Raw genomic sequence first — 27016 nt, 5'->3', positions numbered from 1 at the left:
GCTCAGGGTGGAAATTCAGGATGAGGAAGGACAGGGAGAAGGACTTCCATCCACTTTTTTTAGGGATGAAATCTATCACTGAATGGAGGAGACAAAGGGTCTTCACCTATAGTTAAACTCCATTGCACAAGGGCAAAAACTACACAAGGGTTCAAAGGGGAGTCTGGATACCCAGAAAGGGTTGTATCCTCTCAAAATCTGTAGACCAGCAAGTCACTCACAGTGCAGAGTGTGTGATCCTGTTCAGGAGTTCAGGCTTTAAACAGGCACTCCAGAATTGCTCTCCACACTTGTAATTAGCTGAAAAGCAGAAGGCTAATGTCTACTATCCTCACATTGCCAGGAGAGCCCTTGCTGGGTCTTTGAGCCATGCTGTTGACTATCACCCATCCTGTGTTCCCTTTCAAAGCTGTCAGGCACTGATCTGATGTCAGATATAGAAAAGGTCAGGTCTGGGTTCTGCTTAGTCTTTGTTTTCTAGTGCCAACTGAAAATGTGGTGTTTTGGTTTTAATAGAGTGCTGTCTATAAGGGAGACTACACTGCCACACATCCAACTGTGAGAATGTTCTGGGAGACCTTCCATGCATTTCCCTTGGAAAAGAAGAAGAAGTTTCTCTGTAAGTATCTTGCAGTGGTGCAGAATCTCCTGGAACTGAAAGATTTGGGTGGGAGTGGCTGCAGAGCTTCATTGCATTAAGTGGGGTGATCCAGCATGAGTAACAATATCTGCTAGCCAGAGCTGGGGTTTCTCTCTATTGTGGTTTGCTTCCTTCTGTCCTGACTAGCTGCCTCTAGGTGGCCCTGCTAGAGCAGGGGCTTGGCCCCAAGGACCTCCAGAGGTCCCTTCAACCTCAGCCACTCAGATCCTGTGACTGCTCGAAAGATAAAGGCCAGTGTTCGTGCCAGGCACTGGCCTTGCTGTGCTGCAGCTCCCCTGGGAGCCAGCCAGGCCCTCCATGGAGTCTAGTCAAGGTTTCAGCCCCTCCAGGCAGGTGGGGCTGAACTTTGCCCATGGGTGCAGCCCTGGTGGGAGGTCCCTCACCTGTCCCACTTGCCCAGCTTTCCTTGTGCCTCTTGCAGTGTTCCTGACGGGCAGCGACCGCATTCCCATCTACGGCATGTCCAGCCTGCGCATCATCATCCAGTCGACGCCCAGTGGGGAGCAGTACCTGCCCGTGGCTCACACCTGCTACAACCTGCTGGACCTGCCCAAGTACAGCAGCAAGGAGATCCTCAGTGCCCGCCTCGTGCAGGCCATCGACCACTACGAGGGCTTCAGCCTGGCCTGACCCCACGGGACCGACACTGACTCTTGGGTGCTGAGCAAGAGAACCATGGGCTTGGGCTTTATTTTTGTAAGGGAATAGATCTGAACTTTTTTTTTTTTTTTTTTTTTTTTTGGGGGAGGGGGTAAATATTATTAATAATAATAATGATCATAGAGATGATGCAGTCTCAGCCTGATGCTGCCAGTATTTTGTGGGGCTTCAGCAGGGAGAGACTCTTGCTTTGAATTTTCTCATCTACTGAACAAAACCAGTTCAGTGGGCATTTCTGTTGTTTCCCCTCCAACTTGACATCACTGCCCTCCTGGCAATTCCTTGTAGTTTGTTTTTATTGCCCCCATACACACACACTCTTATCTCTCCTTTTAATTCAGTTGAAATATTTTTATGTCCCTTGCATTTAGGGTATAGTGGAAACTGAGGATGAAATAGCAATCTCCTCTTTGAAAAGCTGTGATTTCCCCCCACCCTTTTTTCCTCCCTTTTTAAATGCAAGCTGGTTCTTGCTTGCTTTGATTGGAAGTATCTCCTCTGCCCTTCAGTCCTTGGTGGATGGTACTGGGCTGGGATGTCATTTCTGACCCCAGAGTGGTGCATTAGTGATGTTCTGTCTTTTTGCACCAGGATGTCTCATGGAAAATATGGTAGTTTACAGAGGTTGGTTTGTTTTTCCTCACCTGTCTTGAACTTTATTATCAAGCTTCTCAAAGCCTCAGAATCCCTCTGGAGTGGGGTTTGTGTTCAGGCTTGTGGAAGGACAAACCCTACCTATAATAGCAGGTTTCTCTAAATGCCTCCCCTGTGTTGTGTTTCTGTCCTGGCAAGTCTGCAGTCTGGGGGGGTGGGCAGCCCTCTTTTTCCATCCCAACAGCCCTGTTACTCCATCACAAGGTGAGGTGGCTGCTTTGTCTGCCACCTTTGTCCAGAGGAGCTGTGTGTGTGGATGTGCGAGTGCAGGGGTGTGTGAGTGTGGGAGGTGTGTACAATCTCTCCAGTCTCATCAGGTCAGGTCAAAGAAAGGACTAGAAAATCCATATTTGAGTGATAGCCCCCTTTCTGGAGATTGGTTTGATCTTTGCAGTTAGGCTTACTTGACTTTGCTGTTTGAGAACAGTCCTCTCACTTGGCAGCTGTTTTGCCGGGGGGCCTGAAGGACAATCTGTATGAACTAGACTGAAAATACAGAAAAAATCACTACCTAAATCTATCCTGTATGATTGGAGAGTTTTTGCCCTCTTTTCCTCAGTCTCACTGCCCCATTAAGTGAAGTTTGAATGATTTTTCTCCCTTCTCCCCTGCCATTTTTCAGATCTTGATGTAAATCTCATTTTAAGCCTAGGGTGGTTTTGACATTGACTTGTTATTAAGACATAGTATTTATGCACCATGTTCAATTTACAGTATTGAACTTTGCACCTCGTAAGAAAAGGTTTTAGGCTTCTGGGTTTTTGTTTGTTTTGGTTTTTTTTTGGTTTTTTTTAAGACAAGCTGTGGGCTACATTGAGAGCCTCCCAGCCTCTTTCTAATGCAGCATTGAAGACAAATATACAATTATATCAAATGTTTATTTTCGATGTGTGTGTACATAGTACAGTATTATGCAATAAATGTTTAATTCTGATGGAGTGGCTGCCTGTCCGTGTTGGGAAGCAAAAGAGAGGCTGCTCCAGGCAGCAGCACTGCCTCTCCCCCTGTCCTGTCTCACACAAAGCTAAGTCCTTCACAGAAGAGGAGGAGTTGGACTGGCGAGATGGACTTGAGACCAGCCTTCAGTCATCCCATAAACACGTATGTGGTTAGACATACATATTGCACATATTTATTTATGTTTAGGTGGATGGATCATATGTAGACACAAGAATATGCACAAATCCTCTTACATGCAATGTAATGTGTGCACATTACTGTGTGACCTTTATTATTGTGTAAGGTCTAGCTACTGTTGTATCTAGTGTATATAATCTATCTTTTGTATATAGTGTGTTGCATTTTTGTAGATAACATGTATTACACTACAGAGGTAAGTGTGTTTATGTTTTATATAAGTGCAAAATGTGTGTGTATTTATATTTATACATCACACATCTCTTTTCCAGTAGCAAGTGTCAGCCCTGTTCAGCTGAAGAGGAGGAGGAGGAGACAGGAGGGGCCAGGGCTGTTGAGGACTTAATGAGCCACTTTATTGAGCTGAGCCATCTTTGGCAGCATCCCACATGGAACAGAAGTTGTCACCAAACACCTTCAGTCAAAATAGCTGTATTGTCTTGTTTTATACAAAATACAAAGCGTACACATAATGTTTTTCAATCCATTTATGCTTAAAAGGACACCAGCAATTCAGTTTGGAATTGTTTACATAAATCATAAACAGAGACCCAAGCCAAGTCACTGAGGTGTCATTAGATGGGGAATACATTCCCAAGTTGCTTTTGTACACCAAATGTAGTCTGAAGAAAAGGGATTATTTATTATTTTTTTTTCAGACAGGCACCCACACCCACCGTGGTACTGGCTTCTGCACTCAGCCAACCCAAATATTTGCTATACACCAAGTTATTCACAAAACTATGTATTGCTTGATGTGTGTACATATCCATTATTCTAGGAGCCAGTTGCCTGCATGCAAGGTGTCCAGAGGGAAGCACAAGGATCATAGACCTGTTGACCATACAAGGTGTAGCAAGTGTTCCACTCTCCATGCTGTGAGTGACCATGCAGGTTGGTAGAACTTGACTGCCCTCTCCAAGAGCTGGAGATGTCAGTCCACTCCAGTCTCCAAAGGCAAGAGCTTTTTCCGTGAATGTTCTAAATGTAGGGCACCAAGACATCCAGTGGAGGTGTGGGGGTGGGCTGTCCAGTTTGGACTCTCAGAGCCAATTCCTGTGCTTCCCCCACCTCGCAAAGGGGCTCTGACACCACCTGCTGTGGCAGTCAAAGGCACCAAAAACTCAGTGGACACATGAGGGAGAAACTGGAAGAGCCCAGGAAATCCTGCTTGGCCATCAGCACAATTAATTATGCTACACCAGGCCCACTCTGCCCCATTTAGTCCCCTTCTATCACCTACTTTGTGGTAGAAGTAGGGCTACTTTGTACTTCTCCAGGTATTGGAGTCCCTAGCGACCTATTTTTTGACTCAACCTGTAACAATTTTGGTCTGGTTCCCCAGCTCTCACCTCAGCAGCAGCAGCAGTCAATCACTGACTTGCAAACAGCTCCAAAGACAGCTCCTTAGGCTGGAGGATGGCTGGCAGCACTTATTCTCTAAAACTTGCACACACCAAAAATAACTGATGTAGCAGCAGAATGATTAAAAGAAAAATGCTTTAATTTGACTGCCATTAACAGAAACATCAATTTTTCAACTGTTTACTCAGGAGTAAACAGAATAAAACCAAATGCAACTTGTTAGAATGACAAATTTTCCCTCTATCTTTCACTCCTGCAACCTTATTTTGTGCACAACTCATTCATGGCCAGCATTTACATTTTAATGATTTATTATACCACAATGTGGTAACACAGACACATGTCCGAGGTGGTTGCCATGAATGGGAAGCCCAACAGACCCTCCTGCGTCCTACAGCAGACAGCTTTATTCTAGTGACATGGAAAGAGGTTGTCTTACACTGAACAGCTTATTTATATCACATAAAGTACAATGGTACTTTGGAGTACTTCACACCTTTTAAAAGGCACACTCTTGTATTTAATGTTCTCCAGTCAATAACCATTGATGTTGGCACAGACAAATCAAACAAAACGCACAGCTGTTGCTTGGATTGACTTGGTGTGGTGGGGCAAACATAATTTCTGACTAGTTGTGGTCAGTGAGAAGTTGAATCATCTGAGGGAGATAAAGACAACATTTTAGTGCTCAGGAGTCCTCCTCCTGCACAGGATTGGGAGAGGGGAGTCACAGCATCTGCAAACCCAGGACAAAGTTCAGCACTGGTACAAGTCTTTCCAGGACCAGAATTTTAAAATTCACTTCTCTCTGATAATCTTTTCTAGCAGTTCTGTTCACAAGGAGGCAGTTGAAGTTTTGCTTTATTTTTGCCACAGGGAAGAACGTGAACAGTTCAAAAAGAGAGATGGCTAGGTGTGGGTTTTTCGGGTTTTTTGTTTGTTTGTTTGTTTTTATTTTTTTTAATGTACAATCTCCATCAATAGGTTTTGTTACTTTTCATTTTCAAAGTTCAAAAACATAAACTCTAGAAAGTGCATAACTGTACTTATATTTTATAGAAACTATCTGAAATTCTAGCAATATACCATGTAAACAGCAGTAACTAAGCATCAGAAAATGCTACAATCTCATCAGTTTAAAAAGAAAATTGACTGTTCCCTACATATCATTTATCAAGATTTGTCAAGGGAAAAACTCAGCTGTTGGGGGTGTCTTAGGCTGCAATACAAGATGTAACCACAAGTATGTATTCTATTACCAGCTGTTAAGACCAGGTGGGACAGTGTTTCTTTATCTCTTCAACAACCCATCCTCCCTCCTGGGAGGTATCTTCTGTTAATGGGCCATTGAGTCTCACTGCATGACTGACAAAATTACATCATCCCATTGGGAGATGCTCCACCCAGAGGGAGGAGCCAAGCGTTCCTACCTGGATATAATCTGAGATTTGGAACACCACAAGCAGCCTTTTTCCACTGGATTCCCAGAAGAAGACCAGACCCATCTTCACCACCACTGGACTTCCAGGAGGGAATGACACCTTTCTACAGGGTCATTGCTTCAACAGAACCACATCTGTCACTCCAGAAGGACTGCAGCCACCATTTAATTGGACTGCTACCAACACCTTGACCAACAGGGTGTCTATCAGGTTGTATTCTGACTCTGTCAGTGTTTCTTTTGTACTACTGCATTTTATTTTAATTTTCCTAGTAAATTGTAGTTCTGATGTGGCATCTCCCACTGGTTTGCTTTCAAACTATCACAGGGGGTTAGGTTTCTTTCCTTTTGTTCCTTTTTCCTTACAGATTTTTTTTCCCATAATCTGCTAGGAAACACAAACTACTGGGTACTTAAGTAAAACAGGGTGCTTAAGAAAAACAAAACAAGTGGCCAAACTCAGGGAAAGAGGCATCTGGTGTACTTTTTACCTGGGAGTTTCTCTCCGAGGGTCAGATACCACAAGAACTGGGCAAGTAAAGGACAACCCAAAACTGAACAGCAGTTATCAGACTTGAAACAGAAATTAGCAGAGATTACTGTGGAGTGGCTGAGTATTCCTGAGGTTGGTGATGCCAGGAACAAGTGGCAGAGGAATCCTCGTTATGAGAAGCTGCTATGACTCCTGTTCCCAACAGCTTCTCTGCAAAGCATTTGCAGTCAGGGGAGAATCACACTTCTGTGGACCCATGCCAGACAGAATTGGGTGGACTGAATACTTCGTACCAGGGGCTTTGAATACTCCATACCCAGGAGGGATGACAGCAGGTCTGATAACACCTGGGACAGGTGAACTGGATATGAGGAAGATTGGCCAAGCCAGGAACACCTTGATGGATATGAGACTAAGCCAGGTGTCAGACTCTGTGAGTGGCCAGACTGTAGTGCACCCAAAAGGATATCGGACAGACTTGAATTCCATGATTCCCACACACAGAGGAGATCTCAATGGTATAAAAAAAACCCCATTTGCTCTTGAAATCTGTCCAAGAGACCAATCCTCATGATCCACCAGCCTGGATAGCACCAGCCCAATGGGAGGTAACTGGCAAACTCCAGGTGGCTCAAAATCTTATCATCAAAGGAACAGAGATGTGCCCTAAGAGTAAAGATGTTTGGTCAGAAGCTGCTCAGCTTCAGCCTGGAGATACAGCCAAGGCTGTTATGGCCCAGGCTGTGTGGCACCTGCCACAGTCTGTTCAGATCTATAGCAGCAGCAGAGCTGGAGACGGACATCTGTGCCAAGAAACGTGTCCTTGGGAAAGCCCTTGAGCCTGTTCCAAACTTGGTGCGTTTGTAGAAAGCAGTCATAGAGCTGGAGGAACCTGAGGATGCCAGGATCATGCTGAGCTGGGCTGTGGAGTGCTGTCCAACCAGTGTTGAACTGTGGCTGGTGCTGGTAAGGCTGGAGACATATGAGAACACTTGTAAAGTCCTGAACAAAGCGTGGGAGAATATCCCAATAGATTGTCACATCTGGATTACTGCTGCCAAACTGGAGGAAGCTAATGGAAATGCCCGCATGGTGGAGAAAATCATTGACAGAGCCATCACATCTCTTAGAGTGGAAATCAACAGGGAGCAGTGGATACAGGATGCTGAGAAATGTGATAAAGCTGGAAGTGTGGCCACATGCCAGGCAATCATGAGAGCTGTGATTGGGATTGAGGAAGAAGATCAGAAACACACCTGGATGGAAGATGCAGACAGTTGTGTTGCTCATAATGCCCTGGAGTGTGCCCAAGCCATTTATGCCTATGACTTGCATGTCTCCCGAGCAAAAAGAATGAGGTTGTGAGCAGCCTGCTTTGAAAAGAACCATGGAACCAGGGAATCCTTGGAGGATCTTCTGCAGAGAGCTGTTGCTCACTGTCCCAAAGCAGAGGTGCTGTGGCTTGTGGGAGCCAAATCCAAGTGGCTGGCAGGATGCTGTGCCAGCAGCCAGAAGCATCTTAGCCCTGGCTTTCCAGGACAACCCCAACAGCAAGGGGATGTGTCTGGCTGCTATGAAGCTTGAGTCAGAGAAAAATGAGTATGAAAGAGTGAGGAGGCTGCTAGCAAAGGCTTGCAGCAGTGCCCCCACAGCAATGGCTTTCATGAAGTCTGTGAGGTTGGAATGGATACTTGGGAACACTGATGCAGCCCAGGAGCTCTGTGAGGAAGCCCTGAAGCATTATGGGGACTTCCCCAAACTGTGGGTGATGAAAGGACAAATCGAAGAACAAAAAAAGCTGTTAGCAGAAACATGGGAGACTTACAATCAAGGGTTGAAGAGGTGCCCCCATTCCATATCCCTGTGGCTTTTGCTGTCCAGGCTGGAGGAGAAATTTGGGCAGCTGACTAGAGTAAGAGCCATCTTGGAAAAGTCTCACCTGAGGAATCCAAAGAATCCAGATCTCTGGTTGGAGTGTGTGTGCTTGGGGTACCGAGCTGGGCTGAAGAACATTGCTAACACTCTGGTGGCCAAGGCACTGCAAGAATGCCACAATTCAGGAATTCTATGGTCAGAAGGAATTTTCCTTGAAGTGTGACCACAACGAAAGACCAAGAGTGTGGATGCTCTCAAGAAGTGTGAATATGACCCACATGTCCTGCTGACTATGTCCAAGCTATTCTGGAGCGAGCGTAAAATAACCAGGGCCAGAGAGGGGTTCCACTGCACGGTAAAGATGGATTCTGACCTGGGAGATGCTTGTGCCTTCTTTAACAAATCTAAGCTCCAGCACAGCACAGGGACACAACAAGAAGAGGTGAGAAAGCACTGTGAGAATGCTGAACCTTGCCACAGACGGCTCTGGTATGATGTCTCCAGGGACATAGAGAATTGGCAGAAAAAGATAGGATTCTTGTGCTTGTGGCAGCCAAGCTGAGAAATACCTTCTGGAGTGTGAGGGCCTCAGCTGCCTCAGAGGTTTCCCATAGGACTTGACCTCCTCGTGGTGCATTTGCCCTTTCAGTGACACAGATTTCAAAGGACAGTGTGGGGGGTTAAGTTTCTTCCCTTTTGTTCTTTTTTATTTACAGATTTTTTTTTTTCACATAACCTGCTAGGAAACCACTGGATACTTAAGAAAAACTGGATACTTAAGAAAAATGAAACAAATGACCAAGCTCAGGGGAGAAGGGCATCTGGTTGCATTTCTCTTATCTGGGATTTTCTCTCTGAGGGGCAGAGTTACCACAAGCATTGGGCAGGTAAAGGATGGAGCTGGGGCAGCTGCTAGCTTGCTCTCTCTCTTTTAGCTTTGGAGGGGGACAGTCAGAGCTGCTGCTTGGGGAATTCACTGCTGCTGCTGCCAGAGGCCATCCTGGAGCTGTTTCTTCTGCCATAGGGTGAGCCTCTGCTTGTGAGAGCAGCCACTGAACTGAGACCTACTGCAGTCTTGGGAGAGAGAGTGACAAAGTTCAGGGCTGTAGAGAGTCCTTTCAGGATTTCACCCAAGTGCAGCTTTAGGGCAATGACTGTGCAGGTGGTAAAATATGGACACTTTTACCCAAAATTGCTGTCAGGGTCCAACTCCCCTTGGAGAGAGGATTTTAATGACAAAAGCTTGAAATTTATGATCTTGGCATGGACCATATGGATACCTTGGACAAAGTTTAGCAGGGAGATCTCAGGGAGTGCTGAGCTTCAATTTGCAGCTGTTTGCCAGCCCTGAGAGGGGATGGGTGTGCCTGGATCCATTCCTGCTCCCAGCTTTAATCCCTGGTTTATGTCTAAAGGATTGTTCAGGTGTCAGGGAACCTTTGCACAACTCTGTCCCCCAGGATGAAGGATGACAACCCAAATCATGCATAGAAACAGCAAGGAATTATTTATTTAAATTGATGCTGGCAATGATTAGCCTGAAAATATTTTAATCAGAATTATTTACTACACAGTATAGAGAGCTACAGCTGCTGTACACTGTTAAATCAATAATTTCAAAGCCAGCTTAACTATTAGTAAGTAGAAATGGATGGGTTGAATTGGAGATTATTTGGCCAAGCTGGTCACTAAAAGCAGGGGGACCCCCATTTCCTCCATCCCTCACTGATAACACAGAGGATCCTCCTACAAATCTCCAGGGCTCAAGAAAAACAGCAAAACCTGATTATTCCACAAGCACCTTCATGAACAGTCCTGCCTGGAATTCAGTGCAGGGAGCACCTGTGTTCCAACACCTCTTCAAAGATCAGCTCGTGCTTGAGGTTTCCCATTGGTCTATTGAGAATCTCTGTTTATCTGCCACTAAAATCAGCCCCTAGGAAAATGAAAGGCCTGGAATAAAAAATATTCACGTCTTTTAGGCAAGCAGGGCCAGCTTGGGATCTGGAAAAATGCTGGGTTTAAATAAACTCTCCTTGATAGTGTAGGGGCCATTTAAACAGCAAAGGGGGAGAGAAGAGATGAAGAAGTTTGATACACACATGGTCAAGTTCTCCAGCAGATTCTTTGACTAATTAAATGATATTCACAATGGGGTTTAATTACCTGACAACCTCCCCTCTCTCCCGTGTTATTCCTCACCTTCTCTGTCCTGGGCCAGTCCAGCCAGCACAGACTTGGAAGTGAAGCTTTTACTTTTTGCAGCCAACCTGTTCAAAATACATCCTAAACCCAAACATCCCAGCCCAACCATCAGCACAACCAGGTGAGTTTTGAAACAAATTGAATTTTATTCTTTACAAGTATTTGCAAGCCACAAGATTTGTCAGAAAAGTTGTCTTAAAAGGCAGAGGGAAGGGAGAGTTAAGGCAGACACTGGGCTAGCCCTGGAGCAGTTCAGAGCAATTAAAGGTGACAAAGGGGAATAAATGAACTGCGGCACATCCAAAAAGAGCATTAATACAAAACAAATGAGTAGCTGAAATGTTTCAGATCCAGTGTACAAGTGGTTCTACCTATTTGTCAAAATGAAACTAAAATAAATGAAAACTTGCAAAGTTACAGGCTCTGACTGAAAGTGATGCTGCAATGATGGCTTAAAAATGAGCAAGCCTGTGCCTGTTGTGACAGATAGAGTTATAAACGACCTCATAAAATCAGTCCTGCTCTGTTAAATGAACAGCCAACTTGTCATCTCCTCTAAGTGTAATTAAGCAAAAACAATCTCGGTATGAAAGGTTCCCCAACACAACCACCTATTCTTGAGTTGCAAAGTAAGTGCATCTGTGTAAACAATAAAATCTATTCCAGGAGAAATGTAAACAACCTGAGTCTCAGCAGATTGTTTACACACACACACAAATCACTTCCTGACCAAACAATGAAGTGGTAAGAAAGATACCAGTCAATAGGGGTTGCACACGAGATCTGTGAAAAGTGTATGGGCGGGGCGGGACAGGGCCCGGAACAGGGAAACACACAGGGAAACCAGGAGAGCTCCGGGAAGCGCCGCCCGGGGGGAGGGAGCGGGACCCGAACCTGCCCCGGGGCCCTCGGGACGGGACGGGACGGGCAGGGGGACACGGCGGGACGGCCCAGTGCCGCAGTGTGAAACCACGCGCCGCGCCGCGTAGTATGGAAATTACGTGCCGCGTAGTATGAGGACATTAAATACGCACCGCGTGGTATGGCGAACAGGCGCGGCGCAGCGCAGTCCGGGTTTACGCTCCCCGCAGTGCCCGGGGGCCGCGGTGTGAAGCGCAGGAGGTTTGACCCCCGCGGGCCGAGCCCGCCCGGAGCCGGAACCCCCGCGCGGCGCCCCCGCGAAATGTGTCCGGCCGGACCCCGCGCCGCTCCCCGGGTGGGTTCGATCTCCCGGAACCCCCGGCCCACTCGGCCGCGGCCCCGCAGGGAACCCCGGGCTCTGCAGGCCCGGCCCAGCCCCGCCCACGGCTCCTCCCACAGCCCAGCGCTCCGGGGCCCTTCCCTCATTCCCCCATTCCCCCATTCCCGCCGGGCTCAGCCGGGGTTTCCCGCAGCCCCGGCGGCTCTGGAGCCACAAGCGCTTTTGTGCCTTTTAAACCTTTCCTGTGTTTGGCCTCGGGGTTTCCCCCCTTTGCCACAGGCAGCCTTTATGCAGAGGGGTTTTGTGTTGCTTCCCCCTCCGCTTTTCCCCCGCGGGTGTTGGGGGCATCCCGGGGTTGGGGATCCATCCCTGCAGATCCCGGGCGCACACACACACAGCACGGCCCCTTTGCTATCTCCTGGCCCCGGCGGTTTCTCCCTTTCCCCCTCTCCTGTTCCCCTGGGGCAGCAGAGGGAGTGGGGTCTGACGCCTCTGGTTAGTGACGCTTTACAAGGCCTTGTGCTTGTGTGCCTGAAAACGTGCTGATATAGGGGTTTTAAGTTAATTTTGTTTTCTGACTAAATTCTAATTTTTTACAGAGATAGAAAGCAGTAAATGCACTGCCTGATCACCTGTCAAAGATTTCAGCAGGGTCTGATTTCTTTAACAAGAATCTTAACAAAATTGCCAGATGGAATTACACAAAATAAAATTGTGAACTCAGCTGTTCAGCAGTCTTCTAAATTACACGTTATTATATTTTTTTAGTAATCCTGCACACTACGTCTTACTAAATTTGTTTCTGTGAAATTTTTGCAGTCACCATGGGTTTTTCTCATAACTAAATTACTTATAAGTTTCATATGCTTGTTGCGACTTTATCCCTCCAGTAGACCATCATGCTGTTATTTCTCTTATCTATTGTTCACTTTTTCATTTTCTTTTTCTGTTAGTAACAGTAGAATAAGCTACATCTTGTGGTATCTGTAACTTTTAAAGGCACTAATTTGCAGTTATGTTTACTTAAGATCCAATACTCTGTTACCTTCTGTCAAGTTGAGCAAGGCTAAGTTCTGTTCAGTTAATCTTGTAAATTTGATGTCTGCTAAGTTTCAACATTATTTAGACAATGTTTTATTCTAGTTTTCAGAGATTGCAAATTACCTTAGTTCACATGTGCTATTAATTATGTCTATTATCTGACACATTCCTGATTGTTGTATGACTTATTCCTGATTGCTCTAAGTTTCTGGTTTCACTACATATATTCTTCTGATGTTCCCTTCATACTCATAATAAAAAACATGCATCTCATTTTAAAAAGAGGGAATTTAACACCTTAAGAACATTCAAATAATGCAGTATGTACATTACAGATTAAGACAACAAATCATTTTGAATAATGCAATATTTACATTAAAATTTTGGAAAAAAATATCATTAAAACTAAATCCCAGGTGAGTGTACAGCAGCAAAGCCAAATTGATTCATTAACTTAAAGAGAAGATAGTCATGTGTTTTTATCATCCACAGGTTAAAAGTAGTCATCTGTTCATTTGGTCAGACAGCAGCTGCCTCTGAGAAAATGAGGCCCAGTGAGAAGAGAAGTGACTTCACCACCACCCAGCCTTTCTAATCAGGAAAGAGCAAAAGCAGGAGTGCCAGAGCAGGGCTGTGTCTGGAGACTTAGAGAGGAAACTTGTCAACAAAACCCTTTTGTCATCATCATGGTACAGTGTTCTTACTGACCTTCTTCAGCTATTCCCTGTTCCAGGCTCCCAAAATGACATTCAGTGATGTCAAAGATCAACATTTCCAGCTAATGGACTTTCTCCTGAGTCTCAGCTATTTGGACTTTAAAACAATGGTCATTTATCTCAATTCCCCCCAGAGACACTGGACATTATTTTTATTTTTCTCATGCTGCAAGACCCTGGGTCAGTGACATGATTGGATTTAATAAACTTTGTTGACTGTAATCAGGTTTTTATGCATCTTGTCCTGTATTTAATAGCCTTAATAAGATGCAAATTGTTTTAACATGAGAACATATGAGCTTTTTAAAATTAATAAAAAAGGGGGGATGTTGCAACAGGTAGAAGAATTGTAAAAGAAAGGCCTTGTAAAATCAAAACCTGCTCTATTAAATTAACAGCTAGCCTGTCATCTCTTCTAAGTGTAGTTAAGCAATTTGCAAGTTCCCATGCAAAAACAATCTCAGTATGAAAGGTTCCCCAACACAACCACCTATTCTTGGGTTGAAAAGTAAGTGCATCTGTGTAAACAGTAAGATCTTTTCCATGAGAACCCATAAAGGAAAAATGTAAACAACCTGAATCTTAGCACATACACACAAATCGCCTTCTGACCAAAAAATGAAGTAGTAAGAAAGCTACCAGTCAATAGGTGTTGCACATGAGATCTGTGAAAACTGTATAAAGTAAGTGATGTGAATAAAGAATTGGCTTTTCCCGCATGAAGAAAATGGAGTCTCGGCTGACTTATTACAATAATCATAGAATGAGAAGCTGTACTGTCTTACACCTGCAGCTGTAACAGCCATATCCAGGTCTGTGGATGTGCATTATCCCATGTATTTAGTTGGAGGAGAAACTCCCTTATTACTTGTTGGAGAATATGTATGAAATACAGCTTGTTTGTTTGTTTTTAAAAAAATAAAATTCAACTCATCATAGTTTGTGTCATTCAAATCCTCATCACCATCATCTGTTGTGTGTTTCTTCTTCATCTGGCCCTCCGGCAGAGCACGCCATGCCGGTCACTGGCGTTGTGGGCAGGGCTGGGATCAGAGCAGGTGGTGAAACCCGTGGCCCCACGGCCCAGCCCCAGCACGCAGCCCAAGGGTCGGGGCACGGCCAGGAATGGCTTCCTCTTCTTGTTGTTCATGATGGCAGCGGGGGCGAGGTGAGACCAAAGCGGCACTGGAGCAGAGCCTGGAGAGGCAGCCGGGAAAGTGACGGTGGCAGCGGGAGCTAATTCCCTTCCCCAAGCAGCAGCTCTGACCTTCCTCCTCCAAAGCCGAGAGAGTACTAGCAGCTGCCCCAGCCCAATTCTCCTTTACAGAATTTTGTCCAAGCCAAAATTCCAACAGAATTTTCTTACTTTCTGTCCAAGCCCTGTCCTTTACCTGCCTGATTCTTGTGGTATCTCTGTCCCTCAGAGAGAAACTCCCAGACAAGAGAAGTGAGATGCTTCCTCCCCTGAGCTTGCCCACTTGTTTTGCTTTTCTGAAGTACCCAGTTGTTAGCATTTCCTAGCAGGTTATGGGAAAAAAAATCTGTATGTATAAAGGAGCAAAAGGAAAGAAACCTAACCCCCAACACCAGCAAAACAAATAATTTATCAGTACACAGTGCAAACAGGCTTTTAAAAATAAGCAGAAAAAACATACTTCTGGGAAGCCTTGGCCCACTGAAAAAAAATCCATGATTATGAAAAAGAGCAGAAATTGCTTCTCTCATCCATTTAAAGGTGTCCAGGCCCAGATTCAGCAAAGCACACAGGGCTTTACTCCATTTTAATTTAGCAACATCCCAAAGGCAGGTCAGCTTTAGGCACATACTCACCACCCAGGCTTTTGCTTTCCTGCACTGGGCCTGAACAATATAAAAATGAGCCAGTGCCAAGGACCTTTTGGTAACCCAGCATTCTTACTCATCCCACACTTCCAGCAGCAGAGTAACACTGCAGCCAGCTTGGCTCAGCTGCTTTCCATAAAATAACTAGGGAGAGCTGACAATGAGAGGAAGAAGAGCCTGCAGGAGCAGACAAAGGCACAGCTCTGGCTTCCAGAGCTGCCTTGTGTTGGGACAGGGCTTCCCTTCAAGGCATTTTTGAGCCAATCTGTCAGTCCAGTTAACACACTGCAAGGATCAGAGATCCCTTCTTAGCATCTCTGAAAAGCCAAGCTCTAGGTCAGCACACAAGTCCTCCAGACTGTTTGGAAATAAAAAATTCAATCTTTGCTGGTTTTATATAGAACAGGCAATTCCACAATCAATAAAAAAACCAAACCAAGCTGTGAGTCCCCATCCCAAGTGCTTTCACTAATACACATTTCTGCCTTACCCAATGTCCTAGAGTGACTTTATGATGCTTGTATCCCTAACTGTCTGTTCTGTTTATGCTGGATAGTAAGGTCTACACCTTTAAGACACAGCCAGCTGAGCTACACACCACGAAAAGGACTTTCTGAATTCACCATCTCTTCAGAACAACAAGAGGTTTTATTGTTTGATATTGTTCATTTTTTATGTTTGTGGGTGCTTTGTTTGTTAAATAAACAGTTTTTTTCTACTTTTCTCCAAGAAAATCTTTTCCCAAACCAGCTGGGGGAATTTGCCTTATACCAGGACACCCACCCTGACTAGTGAAGGGCATTCCACTTTTGGATGAGTTCAAGGGATCCTGAAGAGACCAAAACAGCAGCAATTTTGGCAAGAACACACGCAGCACACATGGCAAGTGAAAGGAGATAAATCTAAGTACCACAACCCAAATACAACTATTTGTGAGCCCACTTGCCCTTAATAAAGAAGGAAGGGGGAGAAGTTGTTCTGGGAGTCCTCTTGGCTCCTCTGGTGTGACATGCATGAGACCTGGCTACAACCAACATTGCCTTTCATCTTGGCTGTTTAGCTTCTGTACATTGTCAATGATCCCCTGGGGAGCTGAAGAAAGCATTATAGAAGTGCCCCCCTTGTGGAGGTGGAGCCTGGCTCAGGGCAGGCTGAGGGGTGCACATAAGCCTCTGGAATGAGAGAGTGAGCCCAGGTGTCCCAGGGTGGCAGAACTGTGAGCCCTCAGTGACTCGGTGTCCCTGAACTCGGGGCCTTTCTCTCCTTCAGGCAGCACCTGTTTGACATGAGCATCTGAATCAGGTGTCCCAGGACTTTGCTTTATGAAAGTCATAAACAAATTTGGAAACAGTAAATTCTGAAAGCTTACACTTGAGGCAGGTGCCCTTTCCACAGGCAGAGCACAGCTCTCAATTCCCTGTATCCTCTGTACTGCTATACCTCCTACACTGGGAAGAAAAGCCTATCCTCTGCTGCCACCATCCGTGTTGCTGCTGCAGCCCACACAGGGGTGATATGCCCAAAAGAAGAAAATTTAGGTGAGTTTGTGGGACACCCACATGGACTGTTCAGCCTGGGCTCAGGTGTCTGTATCACAATGAAGCACATGTACTAATGGGGTGGGTCTTCCAGATATCTACCACATATTTGACACCAGTTATTTAACCAACCACCAAAAACCCAAGGGATTCTGACTTAAAGCTTTTAAAACCTCTTCCCTTCCCATTTGTCCAGATGTGGTCAGGTGATCTCAGTATCACCCTCCAAGCAGAACAAGCTGTTAAGAACCTGGCTGCATGGCTCATTTTCTTTACTATCCCAAACATGCAGGTACTTCCTTCTCCTTCGGTTGAATTTGCCATCAAAAACATGGGAAGAAAACCCAACTCAAGCCTGGGCAAAACTGCAACTCATACCAGCTCTGGCTGATGACCAGGAGATTATTACAGCGTTTCTCTAGAGCAACAGAAGATGCTGGACTCCAAACAGGTCAAAAGTCTGAGCAAATCTTTACTGTAGCTACAAGAGAACAGTCTTGGTGCTGCCTGACCTGTGCCTTAACATGAGATTGGTCAGGGCACTTTTCTGTTCAACTCAAGAAGAAGCTATGTGATGATTTCATTACTATTAATCCTATTTTGCCTCTTGCTATAATATCCTGGAAAAAAAAAAAAAAGAACAGAATGGCTGGCTTTGATATTTTAAATATTACAGGATCTGTAAGCAAATCAATACAGAAGGATCCCTTCAGTGCAGTCACTGAGCGCAGTGTTGTGTCTCCTACATTGGCAAACTCCATTCTGGGCATCAGGCCTGGAGAAAAAGTGGGTAACAGCAAATGTAGAGAGTGACAGAAATCCACCTTTCCTCCCTCTCCCACCTCTGGGAATGCCCCTTCAGTTCCCAGGGAGCTCCTCAGCTCTCCCAGTCAGTCTCCCGCTGCATCCACTTCATACATTTGTCCGTTTGGTGCTCTCTCCTCTTTGTTTATTGGCAAAAACAATCTCCTCCTTTACATGATCTTGGAGCTAATATCTCTCTTACTGATCAGGACTTCCAGCAGCCTCAGCTTGGCCTTAACCTGCTTGTATTCGTTGTACTCTTCAGCCATGGGAGTGCGGTCTTCTTTCTGCACATTCCTAGTGGAAGTGAAAGCAGACCATGAAGATTTCTGTAACAGGAAGCCTCCCTCAGCACCCTCCCTCTGTCCACCAACAAAACCTACAAAGCAGCTCCTCTCCTCCCTCCACTCCTGATCAGGGAACAAGACCAAAACATTTCTCCTTTGAGAAAAGAAAAAAAACAACACAATACAAAACAAGGGGCAAACAAGCTGTTCCAAGAAGTGTGGGATGCTTGTGGGTTGAGGCTGAGCACAACCCCACAGTTCCCAATGCAAAATCCTGCTTGAAAAATGCCCTGCTTCTCTGAAATCACCAGCTCTGTAAAACGGCTGGAAAACATTTCAGGAGCCATCTGAGTGTCAGCCTGTGATCCTGGCAAAATAAAATACAGCCTCCCCTGGCTTGGCACCACAGCAGTTTATATGAACAGGCATACTCGCAAAAAGAAAGATGGTATTTGATCAGATTGCTCTTGGCTTACAGGAAAATTTTAATTTTCAGTGATTTTACAAAAGCCCCTAAGGATGATGGCTGGTGGAAAGAAACACACAAGATAATTTAAGAGTATAAATATATGAAAATACTCTATCAGCTCGTCAGTGAGGGAGATTTTCTTAAAATAAAACCAGTTACACTAAAGCAGAAATACTTGATAAAACTAGTGTCTGAATACCTCACAGACAAGCAAGAATAGGACAGAAATCACTAGGGAAAAAAAGTTATTTTAACACTGAATAGCTCTTCCATCATTCTGAATGTGGGTAAAGCAATGATAACGATTGTGAAGAGGAAATACGTAATACTGAATTCAGGTAACTCTGCATATTTGGAGATCTTTGTAGATGCAAAACAGATTAAAAGTAGCTGAAGAACAGAGAGAGCTGAAAAATTGTTACCTTCCATTTTGTCGGAAAAAGTTATCTTCAAAGTCTCTCAATTTTTTTCTGATTCGCTTTTTCTCTTCCCTGACTTCTTGGAGCTGCTCTAACAGTTCAGGGCTGTTGGGTTTAAAGATAAGTGAGATTATCCATACGTATGCAACAAAAACAGGAAATATACAGTAAACCTAGAGATATTTAGTTGTACATATGCCAAGCAATGGAGCTGCTCCTGCAAGTAGCTCTGTAGCCTCACATTACTTGAAACAAAAAGCTCTCTGAATTTAGTTCAGCATAACGATCATAGTCTTAAGCTGCAGCCTTTAAGGAGGTCAAGTGTGCACTTCACAGTTACCACCAACGTCTATAAAACTTTTCTCCTGCAGATGGGTCTGTGTTTGGTGACTTTTATAGGATCAAATTCAATGGTCACAACTTAGGGCTACCACCCACCAGACTTGAAACTAGCAAAGGTAGCTCCACTTGACCTCTCCAAAACATGAAAAACCTTCTGGAGTGCAGGGTTTTCATGATAAAGGCTTGCCACTGCTGGAGTTACTATTTAGTGATGGAATCCAAATGTGCATAAGCCAAGTATCAGGACAGGGCAATTTCTTCCCAAACCCTTTCCTATGAGGGTCTATTGCATTTAAAAATGCAACATGAAAACTTCTGGCTCAGATCATAAATTAAAAAAAACCCCAAAAATCTAGACACTTTTCTGAGAAATAAAATGCTATCTTAGCAAGAAATAACTTTTTGCAGTTGCCTGTGAATTCAACATACATGGATGCTTCATGGAGATTTGAAAGCCCCATATCCTGACTGCTCCTAGATGGCATCTTATCATCCACTGGGGAAACAAAGCCGTCGGCATCATCTTCTAGTTGATCCAAGAAGCTGCGCACACTGAAATCTGTTTTTATGGTAATTGTGAGATCCGGCTTCACACTGCTGTCCTCCTCAGACCCCTCCTCTTCTTCCTACACACAGGGACAGAGCATCCCCAAAACCAGACAGGTTATTGCTTCCCTTCTCAGGAACAGGCTCCTCCTCTCACCACATGCACTTGGGAACAAGAAGTGGAAAGGCAGAGCAAACACGTCAATTGCCAAGCAATACACAGGACACGAGAAGACCATCAGTAAGACACCCTAGAACCAAAGCATGACAGAGAAATTGCCACCACAAACTCAGATTGGTTAAGGAGACCTACAGCGACACAACTGAAAGAAAAAAAAAAAAAATACCTGGGATTCAGAACAACCTGTTGCTTTGTTTAGTTTATGTATTCAGATGTAAATGAACCCATTTACAGCTGTTATGCATATTGTCCAAAGCACACCAGCCATCCTCTGCATTTCCCTGCAAACATTTCCCAGCATAGAGACTGCCAGGTTAAAATATGGAATTTTCTCTTGAAAGATGCAGCTCAACAGCTCTCTCTAATGGCTGAATTTGAGACCTCAAATGCTCATACAGTGATACCAGTGAGCTGAGATGAGTCTTACAATTACCCAAATGTGAGATATGATTGACTGCAAAAGGACTGCTGCTGCTAACATGTTCAAACATCAGCTCTGACCATTTTGCTGGAATATACTAAAAACTGGACTGGAAACTCTGCACAGTCCAATTTCCCATTTCCTCAATGAACACTGATAAATTGGTTGTGTTCCGATTTTTTTTACAAAATTTATAGGCATGAGATTTGAAAGTCCCTGCTGCACTTGGTATTCACCAATTCACTGTGCTCTTGAAAGTAGGGCTTGTCCTATGACACTGCCCAGAAATAATTTCAATTATCAGGGAACGAGGCCCAGTCTCTTATGTACGGAGACATTTCTAGAAGGCAGTTTTAAACCTTCATATAAAGAATGAGGCCACTTAAAAGTGGCAAATGCCAGCATGGACAGTAAATCTCTCAAATATGTATGCATGTGTGTAGATAAATTAATTTTACAGCCACGTAACTCTAGCCAGGAAGGATCTAAGTACATGGATATCTTTAAAAGCTTTTGGGGGCTAATATCACTGGTCTTCAAGACAAAAATACACTGTAGCACCGAGATCAAAAGCAGACATTTTCTTGATTCCTTTTTTCATGTAATTCCTTGTGAATAATTCAATTATTCCTAAGAGACTGCTCCCATATTTTAAGCAAAAAAGGGAGAAGGTAACACCAGGACCTGGGTAAGTCCCATTAAACTCTCAAAGTTAGTGATTTATAAATGCATACATTTCAATTAAATTATAGTTTGCCCAGAGTTTTCTTTTTAAGTTAAAGCTCTAGGCCATGATGATGCATTGCAAAGCCACAGGCTGAGAATTACAACCAAGACTGAGGCTGGAGGGTGAAAGAAATATTCTGGGAAGAAGTTTCGAGTAGCAATAATAACAAAAGAAATGGAGAAGTCTGAATGCATCTTAGGAAAATCTGCAGGGAACTTGTGGAAGTTGAAGCAATATTTAGCACATGGTTAGACAAGACCCATTTCTCCAGACATCAATTGCACCGTTTAAATAGAAAGCACAAACCAGCAGCATGTACTGTCCTTAAACCCTACCAACAACTCCAGGCTGAACTGGGGAAGGGACACCATCCTTCACTGCCGTTTCCCTGTCCCCAGGCATGCCCTCTGCCTAGACTGGGAAAGGCTGCAGCAGGAGAACATGGATCCTGCTGTGCTGTGGAGGAGGATTTGCTAAGTCAGTCTAAACAATAAAAGCAGCACACTTTGCTTTAGAGGAATCTCTCTGGCAACATCGGAGGAGCTCCCATGCCCTTTTCTGGGAGAGCTCCTGGAAAGAAAGCCAAGGGACAATTTCCATAAGCAGTGTGACAAAGCTGCCCCTGAGGACAGATGCAAGGAGTTTTCCTCAGAGACACCCATGAGCCTGTCTTGCCTCGTTGCAGACACCAGCCACTGCCTGAGCCAGCAAACAGCTCAGGAGCCAGCCTCCTGCCACACAATGCCACAGGAGGAAAGGAAAGTGCAGAGAATTCATTTAGACCTCAGAGCCAAGACACTACATCTGGTTATCATGAGACCTTTGAAATAATTTTGCTCTTAAATACAAAGGAGCGAATGAAAAGGATTCTTAGCCAGAACTCCAACAGAAAAGGCCCTCTAAGGCCTTCCCTTTAAAAAGTCTCACACAGGAACCTCACTTTAAACCTGCAGCAACATTTGCACCTTGAACCAGCATGATCTTTGTCAACGAAATTCATTTAGCAGATACCTGGCTTGGATTTTTAGGCAATCATGAGGCATTCCAGAATTATAAATGGCAAACCCCCAGAGTATCCTATCATCGGCACTCCCACAAAGCAAGAATCCTAACGATTTTTTCAACACAACATTCAAGATCTTGCACCAAAATATTTGGTAAGGTCACCTCAGAACACCTTTCAAGTTTTTAGTCAACTCTCCCAAATGCTTCAAGAAAAATTCACTAGAAACACAAAAATACTCACATTGTCAGGGGCCTGTCAAATATTTCCCTGCCCAGAGTGGACCTATGTTGAAGTCAAGTTTTGGGGCCTTTTGCCGATTTCCACTCTTTATTTCTGAGTGTAGTTCAGTACGAAGCTGCCAAATGCAGCTTGACAGAGCCCCATTTAAGTGTTAATAGGCACATCATGTTAACAGGCTTAAGGCTGTCATCCTGATCTTCTGCCAGAAACCCCTCCAGGTTTGAATTCCCTGCAGGACACTGCTGAACTGGTTTGGTGCTGCCCCGGCACAGCACCAGACTGTGCTGGCCATCAGAGACCACCATAATTGACAGCTCTAAATTCTCACACTGAGTGCAAGCAGAGGTGGAGAAAAAAAGGACACACTAAAAAAAAAAAAAAAACAGAAGCAAACAAACACACTCCCCACCAGACCAGCACTGCAGATTTGATCCAGTGGTTATCTAGAAAATACTAAGAAGCTCAATGATCATTAACCAGCTTCCAAACAGCAGCTTAACATCTTCAGTCTGCAATCTGGTATTAAAGAATATGTGCCTCCAACAGTCCATTAATATACAATCTACTGGACTCAAATCACCTCAGATCTCTAGGTCTGCAGTATTTACATTTAACCAAGCTCTGGCTGGATAACAGAAATATGACCCAAATGTGCTGAAGCACTGCTCTCCCTTATTACTGCAAGGGTACATACAGAAAGCAAGCCAGGGCTCAATTCCACGCTGCGTGTCCTGGTCTGCTGTTGGACTTTATTCCTCAGGGGAATAGTGTTGTAGCAATGTTCCCCACCCTGAATTACTACTCCACAGCAGCACAGGAAGAAACACAACAATCTTGCCATCCAAATCTGACCAAGTATCAACTAGTAGAACTAAGCTGTTCTTACTTCCATCCTCATTAAGTTAAAAACACCCTGCACAAGGTGGTGAAAAAGAGCCTGGATAAAATAAGTGGAGGGGAGCAGGTAAGGATCCTGTAAGTGCCCTGGCTTGCTCCACGTGTGAGGGTTAGTTTTGTGAGAGCCCATTTCTGCCATGGTGCTGTGTGCAAGCCACAGAGCTTGGGAGTGAGAGAAACTACTGCAAAACAAGTTAGTGTTTTTTAAAAGAAAGGAGGAAAGCAAGAAAAAAAGCAAGGTACAGGGGTATCTGTGATTTTTAATTTTTTTTTAAGCAAAATAAAATACATTATGTGCAGATGGAGGGGAAAGGAGGACAGGAAAGAATGCAAAGCCAAGGAAACACTGTAGTCTTATCTACAAGGGAAGAATTTGATCAGAATTGGCGAGGCTTAAAGCAGCTACTGATTTTTCAGGACACTGCAAAAAATCAACACTGATAAAAAAAAAAATCAATCAACCATTCTGTTTCATTGGTATAAGGGGAAAGTTGATGCAAACGGAGCAATTAGTTAGCAGCTGGAGGTCTTCACCTTTATCTCCTTGAAGAAGGAAGCTGTTTCGCCCTCGATAATTGGCTGCAGCAAAGGGCTTCTCCGCTTGCTGGAGGGGGAACCCTGTGACAGGTGTTAACAAGTATGTTACATTGTGAACCCCTTTCTCCTCCACCACCTGCTCTCAGCTCATTCTCACCCACACATTCACTCTCAGCTCATCACTGGACCACCAGGAGAAATATCTTTCTCAAAGAAGAAAAATAGGCCTGGCAAACCCCCTGAATGTCGGGCTGTTTTCTCTCAGGATTTTGTTTAGCAAAGGATACCAGTGGCAATCTGCTTTTAAAAAGAAACTTGGATAATTATTAGCTGGGTAGTGACTACAAGGCAAAGGCTGCAAGAAAATAATCCCCAGCCTGAGGCCCATACATACATAGAGCATTGTGGCTGGCTCTCCAGAGCTACAGGGTAAGCTCAGCCAGGCTCTCCAGATTTGCTTTCCAGAAGCCTGATTTCCCACTGAAGTACCTACTGAGGTAAAGATAGATTTTCAAAGGTATCCTGTCTCTCTATGAATCTCTCATTGTTCTCACTCAGAAGACTGGGAAAAAAAACAGTCTCATCTCTCCTTTGCTAGCCTCTGTGGATTTTCAGTTTTGTGTCTAAAGAAGACCTGGGCTCTCTTTGACAGCTTTGCATTAAACTGCCCATGCACACCTACACAGTTTCCTCCTCGATTTCCAGCACTGTCTTCAAGGCACACACTTTGCAGACTACTTAGCATATTTCAGGAGGAACAGCTTTTTACTTTGTTTTAAATGCAGGACCAGGAACACCTTACAGTATTTGAAGAAAAAAGCCCCACTCCTCAGTGACACTGCACTGGGTAATGCTGTGCCAGCCTGTTCACTTCATGGGCCATCTAGGGAAAGTGGGCAGGACATAAGCACTGCTCAGGAAAAGCAAAAAAAGGTTCATACATGACAGACAGAATGAACAGGAACTTTGATAAAAGTACTCTCTTTCCATAGACAGGCTTGAAGTATTCTGTGTGGGTTTTTTAGATTAATTAATTTTAAAAAACTGGACTACACAAGTTGTCTAAAATTCAAGAGAAATGAATTTTCTTCCTAGTAGAGTGTATTGGGTTTCTTGCTGGTGGCAAAGCACTACCTTGAAAGAGGGAATATCCACGACTTAGAGGATCTCTTTAATGCAAATTAAGTGTTAGAAGACTGAGGGTCCTTTCTTTCAGCCAAGGACACACCTGGCATCTCCTGTGGGGTCTACTCAAGTCTGTGTTCCCATGTACAGGAATCCTGTACATACAACCCTGTGGAACGAAGCAGCATGGAAGACCTACAGCTCAGCATGGGTTGGTACGGAAAAAGAAGTGAGGCTGTAGCCAAACAGAGGATGGATGAAATAACAGCAGCAGCCCAATGGAAAGAGAAGAAACAATACAAGGTGAGATGTGCCTCATGGCTCACATGTGGGCATTAATGTCCCTTGACCAGCTTTGCTCAACTTCAGTATGAAATGTGTCATTGATTCTGTCATTTGCTTGATCTTTGAGTGGTAAGGGAGGTTGGGACTTAGCCTTAGTGATTGTGTTGTACACAAAAGTGTGGTGATTCCTTCTTCCTCAGCTTGAAACCAAAGAAATAGCCCAAAAAAGAATGCTCTACTCACAATAATAGGAATGGTGTTGGCTCTGGAGAGGATCTGCTTGACCAAGCGATACCTGTCATACAATGGCTTCATCACCTGCCGTTCATTTTTGGTAACCTGAAAAGGAAAAAGAGAAGACATCCATGAAGCCTCCAACAAATACTCCACTCTAGAACTCATATGCCTGTGATCACTCTCAGTCTGAAGAGACTTGTACAGGGATGACAGGAGAGCAGCATTAGCCCTGAAACTCCTGTCCATCACAGCATCACCTGTGCCTGATGCCAGCTGAAGCTGTGTGTGGGGTGTCCTGTAAAGGGGTAAGAGAGAGGTGGTTTAAATGACCAATTAGGGATCACATGTCCACAGCACAGAACTACCTGCAGAGGCAGCACTGTGTGCTTGCAGTCACGTCTTCCACCTTAAGCACAAGATGAGCTTTCCCATCCTTGTTTTTGTGGCCAGCCCTCAATAGCCATGTTCAAGACCCATGAAAAGAAAGCAGCTGCACTGACTGGATGTTGCAATGTGAGGAGATTTCCCTTGAGTACAGTAAACTACAGATTTCATAAAAGCTGACTTTCTGGCTTTGCTATTCCTCCTAATTTCCTGTACAAACCATCATTTTTTCCTCTTTTTAGCCCCCTAACCTTGCCCATCATCCCTCCTCGCAGCCACTTTGCTGGGAAGGATTCACTGCAATGTTCAGAAGGGACAAAGGTGCCAGGGCTGTGTGGCATAGAGAAGAGACAATAGTGCTGTGATGTCCACCTCAGATGCTCCTATATTGCTCTGTCCTTAACTCCACTCCTCCTTACTGCTTGCTGTGCTCCCTTCCAGGTTTGAGAGCATTACAAACTGAGTGTGTTCATTTCTGGTTTTCTTTCAGATTCAAGGTGGGTTTTATTTCTTCAGTGTTTTCTTACAGCACATTAGAAAACAAACAAAAACCTCAGCAAAACCTGATCATCGTTCAGCACTCTCTGACCCACATCCTGTAAGTGTCCTTCCATTAGATCTTTTGTCTAACTTTAGATTATAAAGCTCTTATGAGGAAGCTTTAACTGATGTCATGCCTTTCTACTTGCTGCTAATCACTAGAACACCTGAACAAGTGCCATATAAAAATCAGCATCAACAGCATAACCCCTAAGGAGCTTTGTGCAGTCTCTTTCTACAACAGAAACAGGAGAAACAGGAGAAAAGGAAATACAGCCTGAGACAGGGAGGCAATTTTAAACTGCCTTTTATTTTGTCTACAGTTGACTTTCACTGGCATAATCTTTTTAAAGCTTTTACATCCTCCCTCCAGAGAAAGAGATGGTTTTAGCTTGTGAGGGGCAGAAAGGCTGTAAGTATTGCCAGGAGTGGGATGGCAGGGATGAACTCTAAGAATCTGGAGGTAGCATCCATCTTCCTCCTGATAACCAAACCTATGTTTCCTATGTTGGGAGCAGATGAACAGGGAGGAAAAGGAGGAAGATCTTTATTCCTTTTCTGGTTCAATGCAAATATCCCCAGGCCTGATAAGGGGCATATAGATAGGCAGTCTGAGCTCTGGGGGCTGAATGTCCCACATCCCCAAAGCATTGCAGGGCTCCAATTCCTGACAGCCTCAAGCTGCCTGTTCATTGAGTAAGCAGCTCACATGGATTAGAGGGATGTGAGTGTCATCGAAC

General features: G+C 44.5%; 2 protein-coding genes and 1 pseudogene across 12 annotated transcripts in view; 2 read left to right on the top strand and 1 right to left on the bottom strand.

Annotated features, from left to right (window-relative positions):
* HERC3 (HECT and RLD domain containing E3 ubiquitin protein ligase 3) overlaps positions 1-3243 on the top strand; it is a 45614-nt gene extending 42371 nt beyond the window's left edge. For both annotated transcript variants that reach the window (XM_083861829.1, XM_083861830.1), the window contains 2 exons: positions 517-619; positions 1083-3243. In XM_083861829.1, the coding sequence (XP_083717955.1) occupies positions 517-619; positions 1083-1291 (312 nt within the window). In that variant the 3' untranslated portion in view covers positions 1292-3243. The remainder of the gene's footprint in view (positions 1-516; positions 620-1082) is intronic.
* LOC310909361 (pre-mRNA-processing factor 6-like) lies at positions 3039-8907 on the top strand (annotated as a pseudogene). The gene is made up of 2 exons: positions 3039-3076; positions 6435-8907. The product of its transcript is annotated as a pre-mRNA-processing factor 6-like (transcript).
* Positions 8908-15916: 7009 nt separating this feature from the next.
* The window catches only part of FAM13A (family with sequence similarity 13 member A), a 116981-nt gene continuing 105881 nt past the window's right edge, over positions 15917-27016 (bottom strand). For all 9 annotated transcript variants that reach the window (XM_083861360.1, XM_083861362.1, XM_083861359.1 and 6 more), the window contains 5 exons: positions 25359-25454; positions 23703-23786; positions 19580-19776; positions 18812-18913; positions 15917-17930 (listed from right to left, as the gene is read on the bottom strand). In XM_083861360.1, coding sequence (XP_083717486.1) covers positions 17804-17930; positions 18812-18913; positions 19580-19776; positions 23703-23786; positions 25359-25454 — 606 coding nt within the window. In that variant the 3' untranslated portion in view covers positions 15917-17803. The remainder of the gene's footprint in view (positions 17931-18811; positions 18914-19579; positions 19777-23702; positions 23787-25358; positions 25455-27016) is intronic.

The sequence above is a fragment of the Zosterops lateralis genome (assembly GCF_965231275.1).
Source record: "Zosterops lateralis genome assembly, chromosome: 5".
NCBI lineage: Eukaryota > Metazoa > Chordata > Aves > Passeriformes > Zosteropidae > Zosterops > Zosterops lateralis.
This window is presented reverse-complemented; position numbering and strand designations above follow the sequence as displayed.